The 17,310-nt window shown below is 32.5% G+C and overlaps 1 protein-coding gene across 1 annotated transcript in view; it reads left to right on the forward strand.

Annotated features, from left to right (window-relative positions):
• Positions 1-17,310, forward strand: part of LOC106462582 (titin-like) — a 454,586-nt gene that overhangs the window by 209,197 nt on the left and 228,079 nt on the right. The window contains 2 exon segments of the mRNA XM_022390129.1: positions 2,682-2,752; positions 13,282-13,312. Coding sequence (XP_022245837.1) covers positions 2,682-2,752; positions 13,282-13,312 — 102 coding nt within the window.

The raw sequence follows: 17,310 nt of genomic DNA on the forward strand, positions 1-17,310 counted from the left end.
AAAACAACAAACAATAGAAAGTGGGTCTAGTTTCGTTTCTTTGTTTAAAGATAGCATTAATAAGTTCACCATTTATTTTAGTAGATACCCCCAGTGACACAGCGGACTTACAACGCTAGAGACCGGGTTTCGATACCCGTGGTGGGCAGAGCACAGATGGCCCTTTGTTTAGCTTTGCACTTATCTGCAAACACATTTCAATAGGTATATTTTATAAATCTTGTCAGGTATACACACAATGATATTGCACGTTGTTCTTTCGGAACAGAAAAGTTAAACTTGGAAGTAATAGTGATGGTTTTGATCTAACTGCAACATGATATGCACATCTAATTTAAGATAGATCCAGGTTAAGTAGTTAGCACACAGGATCATCTATAAAAGTTGTAATATTTTCAAAACGAGACCCAAAACTCCAGCGCTTTCGAATAGTTGACTATTCTTCTTCAACTATTCGAAAGCGCTCGAATTTTGGTTCTCTTTTTGAAAATATTATAATTTAAGATAGTTTACACAAGATGGTGTGATATCTTCCTGAACTGTAAGGACATTTCACTTCTAACAGAGTGCTGTCATCATTGATTTGGTCAGATGTGGCAACTAAATACGGGTACATTGTGCAAACAATAACTCCACATTCCTTTGTGAGTTTGACTGTTTTTCTTCAGTGGCTTTTTCATGTTTTTCTATAGCCGCACTTTCATATCTTCAGGAATACTGCAAACCTGGATATGTTAATGTTGTTGAATTTGTTAGCTTCTTTGCAAGGCTGGTGCGACGTAGTATGTCGCCCTGTGCAAACGTTGACTGTACTGCCCACCCCGGCTCTACCGCCATTATAGAAATTATACACAATTATGCCGCTCTGTGCAAGTGCATGTGCTGCACCTCACCCCATCCCACCTCTTGGCTAGCTTAGGCATATTTTTGCGTGAGGTTGACTTCAGTATTTCACCAAAGTTACTTATAGTCAATCTGTAACACATGGTCACTAGCCAAAGTTGGGAAGTTGCTTTCTCCCGTGTCAATTCTTGCCCATATTCTATAATTATATAATTTGACATTTTAAAAGGAATAGTTACATTTCTTAATACGTCATTATATACAGTTCACATTGTTAAAGTTTTCTAATCTATCGCGAACTATGGTTTTGAGTTGCAGATGAATAAAAATTGGTCTTACCGATTTACCGGTTTAATCTTTTTTCGCCCACATCATTTTCTTCCTCGTTTCTTTAATCCTCTTAGTTAAGATAATGTATACCTCTCACATTTTGTCATTCTCTTGTTGTAAATCTCGATGAAGATGACGTTCGTAATATCACTGTAGCAAAGCATAGGCTTGGAATAACCCACTTACGTATCGCAGCCATCAATCGAAATAGTTATAAACCTACCCCATTTTGAACTATTGGCCAGAGGGAATAGCATCCGACAAAAATATTTTTGTCCATTTATTTGAATAATGAGATTCACTGTCACTTTTATAACGCGTCCAAAGCTGAAGGTGCGAACCGTATTCAGCAATATCGTGTCTCGAGCCTTGCACCTTTAGGATTTATAGGATACTTGTTGCAAGGGTCGGAAATGGCCTAATGGTTGTTAGCACGTTAGTCTACGATTCCGAATGTCGAAAGTTTGGAACATAATTCAGCAGAACATACTCCGCCCTTTAGGTTAACCTAATTGATTGTCGCCAGGAATCCAGTAACTTTTACTCATATTAACTTTTACTGATACATTAGAAGCTCTGGAGATGTTTAGTATGTTGTTAAGCATAAAACTGCACAGTGGGCTACTGTGGCGTGTCTACCGTGGGAATTGAACTCCGAATTTTAACGTTAGAAGCTCTAAAACTTACCGCTGAACCATCAAGAAGCAGAATTTTATTGAAAAACGCGTGATTAAAAACTAATTTTAACTTGAGGCCATGAAGGTGGACTCGAAATTGAATAAAATAAAATGTGTTGATAAATATTTGTCTATCTATTACACTATTATAAACAAAAGTTTTCCAATTTTATTTTAATATATTGACTCCTTGAGGGTCATATGTTTTCTCTATCACTCTTCAGTTTTTCTAGCCTGAAGATTCACGTGATTTGTTGCTTCAGTTTTCATTATATCCCATACAGTAATTATATTAATACCTTTGTTAGAACAGAGAGTCGTACATTCTTAAAGAACAAATATTTACAATGGAATTTAGCCTCTCCTTCCTTTTTTTTTTTTCTTTTTAGTTTTTACGACCTTTACTCTGTAGTATAAATACAAATGTATACCTATATACACATATATACAACCGTCCCTTGCCTATAGTTCACATACAAAAAGGTCGACCACCTTTAATGGAGGTGTGTCAAATGTTATACAATTGAAATAAAAAAACTAGAAAATGAACGAGGTGTATAGACTGTTATAAAAATTGTTCATGTTTAGCAGGATTAGTCAAAATGTCCTAGATATTAATATTAATATAGGCGTAACATACAAGCGGTTATTTGAGAATAATTCCGACTTTCCGATGTGTTGCTGTACTTTATGGCAACTCTTTAAAAAAAATTAAGACATAAAAAAAGAGAGACTGAATTGACGTTTTCAAGGAAGCTATCCTTTTACCCTAAAACAAAAATGGTAAATACTATTTTAGGACAAACAGCTTAGATTTTGGACTGTTTTCAGATACCAAATGCCTACCAGAGTGATGGCGTTCAAATATAAAGCAACAACATTGTGCCGACTTACTTTCCTAGGTAGAGAAACCATTATTAATAAAATACAACAAAATAAAGACAGTTGAATGTTTAATCACTGTCCATTTTACTTATTTTACACACACACACATATATGTTGTAGATGTCCAATCTTCAGAGCATATATTATTATAGAATTTTGTTTGCGTATTGTGTACTCAGAAAACTGCACAGTCTACTTCGGGCTACATATAGTTTATACCAGATGGCGCTAAAACAAACATTACAAGTCAGGAAAATAAAAGAATCTCGTAGTAAAGCTCCAAGTGGCTCAGCAGCGGGGCTGAAGACTAATAACGTTAAAAATTGGGTAGGCACAGTACAGATAGCCCATTATGTAGCTTTGTGCTTAACAACAAACTCATTTAAAATTAAGGAATATCTCTATCAGATATGTCAAATAAATGATGAAAATTTATGTTTATCAAAGGAAAGCACACATTGGTAAACAATAAAGATCAGAGAAAAATGACAGTTTTTATTTTTGGATTTATTTCACACTATATTTTTAACTTATTAGCAAAAACTTTGTCTACTAAGTTGAAATTCTGACCTAGTTACGTTAACAGATGTCAAAGATATCCATATCTTAGATTTTTGTTAAGTTTATGTCGACAAATCTTGTCGGCCCAGTCTGGTAGAACCTGTCTAACAAGGAGTACCATTTCAACAAGTTGCCCCTCCTTTCTCTCTGTCTATCTGTCAGCGATATAGGTCTGTCCATACACCAACGCACCTGTAGATTGAACTTAGTGTTAGGAAAGTAGCGTAACGTTGAGCTTGTTTTCGTATGCGCTAACCCCGGCGATGTTTCCTGAGATCTTAGTTTAATACAAGCTTATTTCTCTTCTTAGTGCTATATTACTACTTGTCGTTTTCGTTAACATTTTCATGCGAACTGATTACTCTACTATCTTTCTCTATTTTTACAAAGACGTAAGCAACTTTTTAGCTTTACTGAGCGAGTGTATTTTCGGTGAGGTTTTAATAGCCGCTTCTTGGAACATACACTGCTAAGAAGTTCCAGTAGATAGAGATACTTCCTTGCTTTTCCTATCTGAACTACTTTTTAGAAGGAATACATCGACGTTTTACAACAAACAGCACTACAGCTGGAGTCCATTCATCATACCACTGTGATTAGCAAGCTAAAGTGGTCATCGCTACGTTGTATAAGAAGCTAAAATTTTCATCGGTACAGTAACTAAGAGGCTACTACGGTAGCTAACAGTCTAAAGGAATGATCACTACGGTGACTAACAGTCTAAAGTGATTGCCATACCAAATTTAAGTGGTCATCACCACAGTGACTAAGAAGCTAAAGTAGACGAGAACATGCTACTCTAAGGTTTGATGTCTGTTTATTTTAATAAAAATAAAAGTTTATAAAAGTTAACCCAGTAATAGTTTTATTCAGTTTTCTGAGTCATAAAACTGAATACCCTTTTATCCAGTGCTAGATATTTGAAATTTTGTTATAAATAAACAAATATGAATATTAATTTCAACAGTGAAATAATAAATTGGCCAATTTCTTAGAATGTTTAGAAAGTCCTGTCTCTATCCTACTTCGTAAAACGAGTATCGAACGATTTTAGACTAAACTGTTATTTAAATTTCTCTGGAAAATGATAAATTCCATGTACATTTTTATAATCAGTGAATAATCACATAAATGTCAGGGAAGGATATATGTGTTGTTGTTTTTTGTACTCTACGTTTATACCAATTTATCATAATATAAGCATTTATTTTTGCAAAAAAAAATTAAGTTTGCAAAGTCAATTTTCGTTTACTATTTACTAACACTATATTGTCTCTAAACCAACATTTTACACTTTCTACTCATAATTCGATCATTTGCAGCAAGTTTGAAGATCATAGCCCAGTACGGTGTTTTCAGACATCTACTTAGTTCAAAATATTTGAATATTATCGTCATTCTAAGAAAAATAATATTATCTTTAAATTCTGTTAATTTTTATTTCACAATTCCTGCTTAAAAAAAAAAGGCATTGGGTGAATCAATTCAAAATTTACACCACAATCTATCTAGCTCTGTGTCACTTCCCTCACACAAATACAGTTTTATCAGCAGCATAAACTCTCTGTAGCGTCTTATCAACCACATTCTCAAACCTTAAATAAATAATTCAGCTAAAAGCGTTTCACTAATCGTTGTTTTGGTCATGTGACCTGGGAGGATCAGGTACATCCTGGACCTCTACTTCCATCATTGGCTATTGATTTGATTCGTGGGTGTCGTAGATGAGTGTAATACTAAAAATTGAATTAAATATCCTGCCTGAGCATTTTCTGACCTGTACAGCAAATGATACATTTTACGCAATGTTACATTTTACGCAGCATATTGTAATTAAGATCCTTTAATCGATACTGAAAACGAATCTCTTAGCATCGTTTTGAAAAGAAACAAAAATATGTAATTAAGCACAAAGCTACAAAAGGGGCTATGAGTGCTGTGCCCACCACGGGTATCGAAACTCGATGGGACAGCGGTAAGTCTACATACTTACAACGCTCAAATTCAAGGTTCGATTCCCCGCGGTGGACTCAGCAGATAGACCGATGTAGCGTTGCCCTAAAACAATCAAACCAAACAAAAGCATTTTCTGCAGTTATAAATACTTTATAAATCCAATGAAGCTCAGCAGTTAGATGATATAAAAATTTTAGTTTATTAGTAATATACTAATAATGAACATCAAGACATGAACATGCTGGTCAAAAGTAATAACAAATACTGAGTTTAAGAGACTTCCCAGTAAGTTTAAAATAAAGATTGATTTAGACGGTAATACGATTGATAAGGTAAATTAGTAATATTAATAGGCCTACATCACGAGGCCAAGGCCACTGTAATACCTGAATTAACATATTAAGTATGAATGCAAAATAGTAATTGTTTAAGCATTTGTAGTTAATCAAATTACCAAAGGGGTTTCAATACAAAAAACGTTACCATCTACCTAATTAAAAAAGAGAGAATACAAAATCCGAAATTGTAATTATTACATCGCAGGAGTCCATTCTCCTCCAAACATCTTTTCTTTTGAAATACTCAGCATACTGAAAGATGAAACACAGGTCGGAAAAATTCAATAATTTTCGTTAAGAAAATACAGAAACAAATATAATTTAATAGCTTTTCACTTTAATGGGAAAACTTGACTTCCGTTGTAACATGCTTAGATAAAGCTGTTGTAATGTAATCCCGGAAAAAATGGTACCAATATAAATTGTAAAAAATATTAAACTTTTTTTTTCTCTCAAAGGGGAAGAAAATATACAAAAAAATTATATGTTTGCTTAACACTAATAATTCAGTCGTTATTTTGCACTTATCTCCGATTGCTAAAATTCGATCGTTGTGGGATAGAGGGCGCTAAATTATTCGAGTTAATATATGCATGGTTTTTACTTATGTTTAACAAAACTTTCCCCTAGTTTGCATTATTAATAGTGCAGTTATTTTATAAGTGTCATTTTTACAGGAGTTATCAATACTGGTATCATTTATTGTATTATTTTTACAGGAGTTATTATTATCGGTCGCCGCTAAACAAACGGCATTGAATGACTTAAACATTTACATTTTTTGTTTACATATGAAAATCGCGAAAATATTACAATCTGTTTTCAACATATGGGGATAATTTCATGTAAAAACTAACCCTTGTCATATTAGTGAAAAGTTGAATAATTGATTATTTTCTTATAAGACTCGAACAAAAACTCTACTTAATGGTTTAAGATAGAAGCAAGTTTAACTTCAACAATATCCGTGTAAGTAAATTAAATCATTTTTGGGGATTCAAAAATAGTTAGTATATTTAATGGTGAGGCTAGAATTATTAGAATTTTGAAAAGGATAATCGTTATGTTTTATTTATTATTGGTTCATCGGTGAATACAATCAGCTGAAAATGAGAAATGGAACAAAATTATGAAGGATAGTTCCTCTACGCCATTTGGTGATGAGCAAGGAACTTCCCAAAGGCTTGTTGATTGCAGTGATCAAATCGTGATTAGGATTAAATGAGATTTTGATAAGTCTTCGCCAAAGATAGAATACTAAATGCTGTTTGTTTGTTTTCCCCTAAAATACCTCAATGTCAGAAAAGTCTAAGGTTACAAATTTAATAAATTTCCGAAAATTAAAATATTCAATAACAAATATATTAGGAAAGTATTGAATTGTATATAAACACCGGTCGAATATGAAAATATATACAGACGGTCGAGTACGTTATATTAATACGATTTTGGAGTTTCACCACATTGTTACAGTCCGTGAAGCCATATCCAATCATGTTCTATCTGACGACCGTTCTTGACAATAGTTCAGCGGCGCAGTTTCCATTGTAAAAGGCTGGTTGTTAGGCTGTTATGCTAAAAGCACACCAATCTGAGTTCCCATCACCCATTTCAACAATCCATAGGCGACTTGACTGGTATGTCTTCATATGGAATAACATAAGTAACCGTTTTATTCTCCAGCTGCCTGAGATATGCGACAGTTGAACGAGAGGTATGACTGGAAGTCTTATCTTGGCGAATGCATACCCCCATTGTCCTTGTTTCCAGAAAGAGATCCTTTTGCCACTGACCTTTAAGTCTCAAGATTCTCACCTGTTACAATACACTGCACTTTGCTTACCACGGCGGGGGTACGACTTGTTGCAAGTCTCTTTCCGGATGGTTTCTGTTTCCCCAAGTTAATTCATATTTTTTTGTTTCCCAATGTCATTAAGTAAAAGTAATATCCCCATCTTGGAAATCATAAATTGCCAATCTTACAACGTTTTTATGATTTGAGTTTATGATTATTTGGCATAAGGGCTGTTAGTTATACTTTCCATAAGCGATCGAACCATCTCAAAATGTAGTTCTGATATATAACATCCCACCGCTATTTCTTATCGGTTGTTGACACGTGTCTTCCTGATTTACATATTCAATATAATTTTAATATAAATTACCCAACCCTGTATAGGCAATATAGTCTTGTTTGTTTCAGACCAAGGTCACATTGGGCTATTTTATGTCTCCACCGCGGGGAATCGAATCTCGGATTTTAGCGTTGTAAGCCCATAGACTTACCACTGTTCGACCGGGCTACTCATTATAGTCACTAAACTCGAATTCTTATGTGTATATGCTTCTTCATGACAAAACACATTGTTTCTTCATAATAGGAAAACGAAGAAATAAGCAATAAACTTATAAAAGCTACTAGCTTAATGTTACTTGTAAGCAGTCGGACACTATGTGTGTTTTTTGAGACTTTGAACTAATTAGGTAAGTAATAACACAATACTGTCTTCAGAAAGTGCAATTTAAAACATTTTTAGCAACATGACTTGTATCTCTATGTGCACTCATAAGACATCGCTTTTAAATTTAGATAGTGACTAAATATTAAAATCGACCAGGCGTCCAAAATTAACTATCACTTGCGCACTTCTTGAAAGATGTGAGAAATGGCTGTTTTCTAATTTTATCTTATAAACTTACTGCTGACCCACCAGGGGAGGAGCTCATGGGAATAATCAAGCTCAAGTCTTGCAGTCTTCGAAAATCTTCGATGATTTTTCAAAAATATTTTGTTTCAAGAAATTTCCAGTTTTAAATTTTTGGTGACAGAAGATAATCTTTTAAATATTGTACAATTCAGACGGAAAATATATTTGCCAGTTCAATTGGATATGTCTGCTCACCTTACCATGAACGTCGTCAATTCAGAGTTTGTTTATTTTGCGAGCTAAATTAAGAAAGTCAACCGAAGTAGTTGCGAAATAGACCCACCTGTTTAAGTGCTGCAGTGCAGAAAATTTCAGTTTTTTATTTGGAAACAATCCAAACATATATATATATGTTTAGCGTTTATTAATTAAACAAATGTAAAAATATAATTCTATGCATTTTCTGGAATAACTGAAAAGCCGTGATCTTCAAGATCGTCGAAACGGTCAGATTAATTTGATATTTCCGTATAACTCTCCTTTTGTCTGTTTTTTTTAGTTCCCCCTTTAACTTCGTTAGTTTAAACAATAACACAAGAATTAAGATACACTGGTTTTCAACACTATTTTGCAGAGGGTGCACATTTTAGTTTCCGGCGAAGAACCACCAAATTTAGACTCTGAGCCAAACGCGCAGAAAAAGAAACGCATCATCACGTTGAAAGTCGTTAATGTTAGTGTACAAGAGCAGTAAGTAAGGCAACATCTGAAAACTGTAGAAAATAAATCCTGTTTTTTAAAATTATATTATCATGGCCTGAACTGATAATCATGTTTCTGTACATAAATGAGTAGCAAATACATTTGCCGCAGGTAAAACTTAGGGTTACATGATGTGACGAAGAAGCAGTGTGGCGTGTGTAATGGTGCTGACTTTATGTCATGACTAGTGTCTTTGGTGTTTCAAGATGATTGGTCTGAAGGGTGTTTTCTCCTAAACCCAGCCAGCTGTATTCAGCCAGTGCTGAAAGAGAGTTGAGATTCAAAGTAAGGGGACCTGCTCCAAAAATGGGAGCTTGAAAGTCGATCCATAGCAGAGGTCTGACTGACTGTCTAAAATTAGTTTCCTTTGCGTTGCGCATTTTCTCGAAACTTAAAGTTCTTTGCTAACTCCCCTAGTATGGAACCGTCTTCCTTAGGGTGAGTTTAACTACATTTCGACGACTCTCCAGGCCTATGTGCAATAAACGGTAGGTTGTCTTGATGACATTAGATTGATTATAACATATAACTAAAACTGTCGTTCCGTTTTTCGTAGAAAAAAAAAGTTATTTATCAACTGATATAAAAATTATATTCGAGAATTAATTCTATAATTTCGATTTACCCCAGATCTTTAGAATGTGTGTGAGTTTCAAAGCTCCTGTAGTAAAGTTAATTTCTATTTATGATTTAGTTAAAGATGTTTTCAACAATAATTCTTAGTGATAAATAGTCATCCCCGAAAATATGCGGGCAAAAATGTCACTATTTATAGGATGTCTTCAAACCAAATTTCAACAGTGTATGAAACATTTTATCTGATGTAGTATTTAATTTCCTTTCAGAACTCGTTCATTACGCCATGTTTCTACTTATACTTTTTCAATAATATTGAGTCTGTCTGAGTTGTATTTAGTTGTAAGAGGTTATATGGACAGAGAAGCTTGTTTTATGTAAAATATTGTTTTTTCCAACTTCTATGCTCCCCAAGTCTCTAACAGCCTGTGAATTTTACTATAAATAAACATTTAAAGTATAATCTATACCATATTTCTACATGGGTGAACCTGTGTTATGTGTATATTGAAAGTCAGTGAGTTACATTTTTAAACACAAAGAAAAAATATAGTTGTTGATCCATTGAAACCACCATTCTTTCGAGTCAGTCCCTCTTTTGTTATCCATGTATTATTTACTGAAATATATATTTAACTTTATTCTTGATTATTTTTATATAGGGAATCACAATTTACACTTTCTGTTTGTTTTTCTTCTTTTATTATTATTCATAAGTTCAACCTTCAGTGTTTTGTACGGGTCTGTTGTGATCATATGTGTCTCTTTTATGAAGTAGGAATACACTAAGGTACAGAAAATTAAAAATAATGCCGATTAATCATTGCTAAGCCTATTTAATGATACCTGTTAAACATAGTACGTGAGAAACAGAGATGACTAAAAGTTATTTTATTTTTGTACAACTGTACATTCTTACAAAATATAACTTGCTATCGAATATCACTTTTTAACATATAACAATGTTAATCAACATAAGTATTGAGTTCGACAACAAAAAAAATGAAAAAAAATGTCATTTTGCTTATTTACGTGTATGTATGTGAATAGCCAGATATTGTAATTTAATGGAAAGAATCGCATCTATAGTGATTATAATTAAAGCCCTGGTTATCAGTTTGTACTTAAGTCATTGTAAATAGTTTAAATATTTTGTTTTCATTTTAATTTGTTTTCATACGGTGTCATTTTCAAAAAAGATATTTATATCTGATAATAGTGATGTATCTGTCTTTCATGGCGTCTCGTTTTCTTCATTACACACTATTCTGTGTCTAACTACAGTTAGTATTTGAAAAAAATCTATTTTTAAAGTTTATCGCATATATCTTGGTATTTCCGTTCAAGAATTGTATTAGAGTTATATATTGAGAAAGAGATAAAATCACTATTATGTTTCAGAAGAACGTTAAAACTGGCTATTTCTTTCATATAATTCCAATAAGTTGTAAAAACCGATCCATAGCTAAAATTAACAAATCTGAAAATACAAGAAATATCAGGTTCGCTGTCTGGGCTGGACGTGGCCTAGTATTTAGCATGCAGAGTTGTGGACCATAAAGTCCAAGGCTCGAACTGCAATGCCGAGCACTTTCAGCTGTGGGCGCATTATCAAAGTGATAGTTAATCCTATTATTCGGTTCAAAGAGTCGGACAAAACCTTTGTGGTGTCGGAGGCTTCTGGCTCTGGTCAGTAGTTCAAAATTAGAGATGGCTATAACTGAATCCTGGAAGTTTTTGACCTGGTTGTTAAGCTCATGTTTACATGTTCTGATTGAAAATATCAATGTCAACTAAAACCACTGTAAGAGGGAAAAAGAATTAAGAGGTCACTATGCCTACTATTCATTAGACTGCCAATATTTATCATGAATATTATGCCTACTGTATTTATATATATATATAAGTTAAAATCCCATAGATATTATGCCTACTGGTTCCAATGATTCACTAGGTTTCAGCTTTTAACAACATATAATTTAATGGTCAAATTCTAACTACCGATTTTAGTAATTCCTTTAGATTTTCAGATTTTGCTATAACTGTGTTTGTTTGTTACAAAACGAGCAAAACGCTGGATTTAATAATAAGTAGGAAACTTTTAATAAAACAATGTCAGAATGATAAATGGACTAAATATTTTTACCCAACAGTCAGAAGGTTGTGCAATGATTTCAGATTAAACGTTACGTGTAAATGTTGTAATCACTTATCAACAAACGTGAACATTTCAGCAGCTGGTTGTTCAACCAATAAGTTATAACATCCCGAGTCCCATGACAACAATTCGCAAACTATAAGAAATTATTAAAACGGGCTATATTTCCTTACTTACGCGATGTCCCCCATTGAATCAGCGGTAAGTTTACGGACTTACAAGGCCAAAATCCGGGGTTTAATTTCCCGTGGCGGACAGAGCACAACTTCCTTGCATCGTTTCAACTTACCACTTTCATTTTTCATACTTCTAAAAATGTTTACGAATCAGTACACTAAAACTAATTCATAGTCAAAATAGAACAAAAAAAATACTCCAATCAATGTGATTTCGCTGAGAAGTGTACTAGTTTAAGTTAACTGCTAGTTAGACTATTTCGTTTCATTCTGATAACTAATATAACTTTTAAAGTTTTGAGAGCACGTGTCTACTTACTAAATATTGTCTTGATTTGGTATTTTGTTTTCTCGAGCCATAGCGTGTCATATACAACGGCACTAGTGAAAACTGAATATATAATATGGCGAGGAAACATATTAGCCAGTTTAAAGCTACAGGGGAAAGTAAAACTTTTGACCTAAACATTATATTCCATCTATACCTTTTTCTTCATCACACAATCACTCTTAGTTTCGCTTCAACTGTTTCATTATTTTCCTTCCACGTTTCCAGTCTCAGTTTCTTGTTTTACTTTTTAACTTTTTATCATGCTCTACTTCATTCAGCTATTTTGTTCTTTCAATCATCCTCTTAAGCCTTTCACTCTCTCAGATAGTTCACTTATCATATGTTTTCTTTGTACAATCTCAAATCTTTCATTTTTTAACTATCACTTATCTTTTCTGTCTCCAATTTTCAACATTTCTTTTATCTTTATTACCCTTTCAAATATTTCCTAATTTCTCTCGTTTGCCCAATTTATCCTCAAATCTTACACAATTTATCTCATTTGTTTGTTTTACTCTGTCAAATATTTCATTATTTCTTTCACGTTTTGTTTTCTTATCTTCTCAAATCTTTCCACATTCCTGTTCATACTTGTGTTATCCTGTAGAATTGTTTACTATTTGATGTTCTATCTTACACCCAACTTTTTCAGCATGATTTATTGTCCTTCTCAGGGTTTCTTTAATCATCTATTTTGTATCCTCCTCTTGCTCCCATACTTTCTATGTTATGCTTGTTTTTAGAAGCCAGCTTGGATAATAAAACATAATCACTCAGAAAAAATAAATGAATAAAACAGCCGTTTGACAAGATTTCTAAACAACCATCAATTAAAGTTTATGATTACCCTGTATTGGCAATAAATTAATCTTTTTCATGATACCTTTTAGGAGTTTTTAAAATTGAGTTACTAAATAATTTCCTGTCGTGAAGAGCAAATAGCCCATTTCATAGGTTGGAGTTTCTAGAAGACAGAATGTATAAATGTTTTATGTGTAAATATTTAGTATATATCAGAATGCTATTATTTTCTTTTTCAGATCAGGGAATGGTGATCCAACCACACCCAACGTAAGTTGATAAATAATTTGTTCAGTACATAATTATTTCTGTATGAACACATTCATCCAAATTTATATGACGTAAACTTAGCAGTTGATTGTGTTTGTTGTTAAATGTTAACTTTATGTGCCATAAATTTAGAAGTTAATTGCTTCTGTTAGTAAATAGATGTTTGAACCGATTGCTAATTGGTTAATTGGTGTCCCTTTATTATATCTATTTCTAGAGATTTCTCATTACGTATTATTAAAGCACCTGGAACATTTGGTTTTTAAGAATCTGAGGATTTTTCATTCAAAGACAAATTCCTTATTTTGATGAATTATGTTTCAGTTCAATATTTCTCACACAAGCGTACTCTAATTAAAATTAACTAAGAACAGAATTTTGCATCTTAACAAAAATAAATAAAAATTGTAAGTTATTTTTTTTAATACAACAAATAAGTTCACCTGTATGAGAATTTATTAAAAATTCATCCTTTTAAAGTAAATACATTTCTGGAAAAGACACAAGGTTAAGAAAGATAAGTATGTTTTTTAAATATTGTTTAATCATTTATCAAGTAGAGCTTTCTTTTGATATTTTCATCTGTACATGTATTAATCATAAATTAATTTTTTTAGCATTTTGTGATCGAGTTAATTTTAAGATACAGTTAGCGAAAATCGGTTTAGTTACTGACATCACAAACAAACGTTAACTACAAACCTGTATTTTATATGTATATAATTTTATACGACTTTTTGGTAAAAGGCACCTTTAATATTCAGATGATAATATTTTATCTTTCGTAAAACTCTTACCTTCTGAGCTCGAACCAATATTTTCATTACATTCACATAATCAAGAGTTCAGTAAATCACCTAGAAGAAGGCTTTCTGGTCGAAACGTATTTTAAAAATAATAAAACATCAGATTTTAGTTATCAGTTGTTTGTGGTGTGGTTTTTCTAGTTCTTGATCTTTGAATTAATCAGTTTGGGTGAACTTTGGTTTTTTTATGTCTTTTAATTTCCGGAATAAGACTCGTGTCCTGAAGCACTGCAGTTCTCTCTTGAAAGTGTACCCTTTGCTATAATTATAGTCGAAACATTCACGTTAAGTAGATTCCTGTTCGTGCTGATTTCTACTGAAAACAACAACAATACGTATTATCCAATGGTAGCGAGGCATTGACGTTTTTAGCCCTAATAAAAATTATAAAATCACGCTTATTTGTTTTTTTTTCCTCACGTTGCCTTTTACGTATTTCTAATCAGAAGTGTGTTAATAATATTAATTTCAGAATTATCTTTTTGTCTACTATAGATTACCACTTAGGAGACCTTTCGTTTAATGCCGTAAATCCAGCCAAGCAGTAATACACCTCTTTGTTTCACTATTTGCATTACATTATTGGGCTTTGATATTATTTTGTGTTCATTTTATCAAACCTTCAGAACAAACTTATTTAAGAAAAATGTGAAAAAGAAACATTTGCAGTCAAGCGTGACTTAATCACCTTTGTTAGGCTTAAAAACATTTATTATGCTTTTAAAGATCTATGTTGCAACAATTTGAAATAATCTACCCATGCAGTTACGGAATTGTAATACTGTTTGAAACAGTTTTAAAGGGTATTTAGTGTTTACACTTACATTCTACACTGTATTCTGCAATGATCATCTTTTTCGTTCACCATTTCACACATTATTGGACTTTAAAATTATTCTGTGTTCATCAAATTTGCACACCAAAGTTATGTAATTATTGCTATAAGATCACGTTTAGTTCAGTTTGTAAAATAATTTATCTATATTTTTAATTTAGAAAAATCTGAAATCACAACAAACTGCTTAGATATGATTATGTTGGACGCAAAGGTCACGTATACAGGCAGAGTTTACGTGCAGTGGTTATATACATTTATAACATTTCACTTTTTTATTCGGAAGATGCAGACAACTATTTGATATTTGAGGTTTTATGCCTCACTTTAACAAATGTAGTACAACGCTTTTAACAAGATTTTGTTGTGATTTTAACTTTTAACTTATTGACATTCTTAGCTTTTTTACCCAATTTAGTAATCCTTTCAACATTATTTTACTGTGATTTTAACTATTAAAGTTACTATGTCACTTTTTTTTTTACCAAATTTAGCTAAGTTTTAATAAAATATTTGCTGATGTTATCTTGACTATTAACTGCGACACCCAAGTTTTTTTTTTAAGAAATTATAGTTCAACTGTTATAATATAATGTGAGATAGGTTGCTCACAAACACTCACTCAAGTTGGGTGTTGTTTCGCAAAAGCAAAGCAAAACAAAAAGCAAATACGTTAACTTTGCACGGGCCCAATGTAACAGGTCTACCAGGTTACATGTGGGTACTAAAAACAACGCTCTTATTTAACAATTAGTCAAAAGTGGCCTGAAGGTATCATTTACGATGACCTGTATACGTGGAACTAAACCACGATTGACAGTCTTATATATTGTTACAAACAATTATTCCTAATGACATCCAAAAATTTTTGATTAGCAGCGTAATAAGGAAACTAGTTATTCAGCATAGTAATTCCAAAAAGTGATATATTGATTATAATTATATGTATATATTTAAACACGTAACTATACCCAAAGCATTCCATAAATGCGAGTGATAAGTAATTAATGTCAAAAGTGAGCCTGTTAAATTATGAAAAAACACAAAAAACATTGGGATATTAAATTAAAATATATTAGTGATGCTCAGGCATGTTTGTGTATAGACTGAAACCTATCCTTACATCTTTTTTAAATTAGAGACTACTGTGCGCTTATATTTTTTTGTGTAGCTTTGCGCGAAAATTCTCAAAAAATAAATGAAACAAACAATCCATCTATCTATTGCTTAGTAATGACGTTTTGAATAATTTTTACACATATTATTTCCGTTTTTTTTTACACACGTATATTTTTGTTTATGTTCATATATATATATATATATATATTTGAAATTTGTGAATAAATAACACAAACCGTTTGATTTTCAAAAAACCACGCAGACATGAAGTTAGAAGCGGTTTAGACGACCGACTCCACCAAGTATAGCTAATACTGTTGCACACAAGAATGTTTACTTGTTTTACAAAAATAATGATGAAATAAAAAAATCTCCCATCAAGTGTTGGCGTAGTTTAGAAAACGCGAGCTAGCCAAGAAATATAGTCTTTTCCGGGTTGCTAGATGTAGTTACTGTTTACACTCACTGGTCTCCTCATCTTCTGTCTCCTGTTGGTTCTAATTATAGCCCGAACGTCTTCTTGTTGATTACAGAGCATGCTGTATAAGAGTTCTATAAATGACTCTGAAGGAGAGCGTTGACACTAAGGAAAAAAAGTGTAATATAACATTTATTAACTGATTATTAAAGTATTCACGAACCGTTTTATATTTAATCACTGACTTTTCTAAGAATGTATCTTTGAAGAACTGATGGAACATGTACTATGTCTTTGCGTCATGTTTAGTACCTAAAGAGTAATCAGACTAATCCTGACCAAACTTGCAAGCGGATATGCATCATACTTTCCTCTAATTTTATGAAGGTTATCCTGGATGTATAACAGTTTGATAGTAATAATTTGAATTTTATGAAGGTTATTCTGGATCTCTAACAGCTTGATGGTAATAATTTGAATTTTATGAAGGTTATTCTGGATCTATAACAGCTTGCTGGTAATAATTTGAAGTTTATGAAGGTTATTCTGGATTTATAACAGCTTGATGGTAATAATTTGAAGTTTATGAAGGTTATTCTGGATTTATAACAGCTTGATGGTAATAATTTGAATTTTATGAAGGTTATTCTGGATCTATAACAGCTTGATGGTAATAATTTGAATTTTATGAAGGTTATTCTGGATCTATAACAGCTTGCTGGTAATAATTTGAAGTTTTATGAAGGTTATTCTGGATTTATAACAGCTTGATGGTAATAATTTGAATTTTATGAAGGTTATTCTGGATCTATAACAGCTT

This window comes from Limulus polyphemus, unplaced genomic scaffold (assembly GCF_000517525.1).
Source record: "Limulus polyphemus unplaced genomic scaffold, Limulus_polyphemus-2.1.2 Scaffold46, whole genome shotgun sequence".
NCBI classification, from domain to species: Eukaryota; Metazoa; Arthropoda; class Merostomata; order Xiphosura; family Limulidae; genus Limulus; species Limulus polyphemus.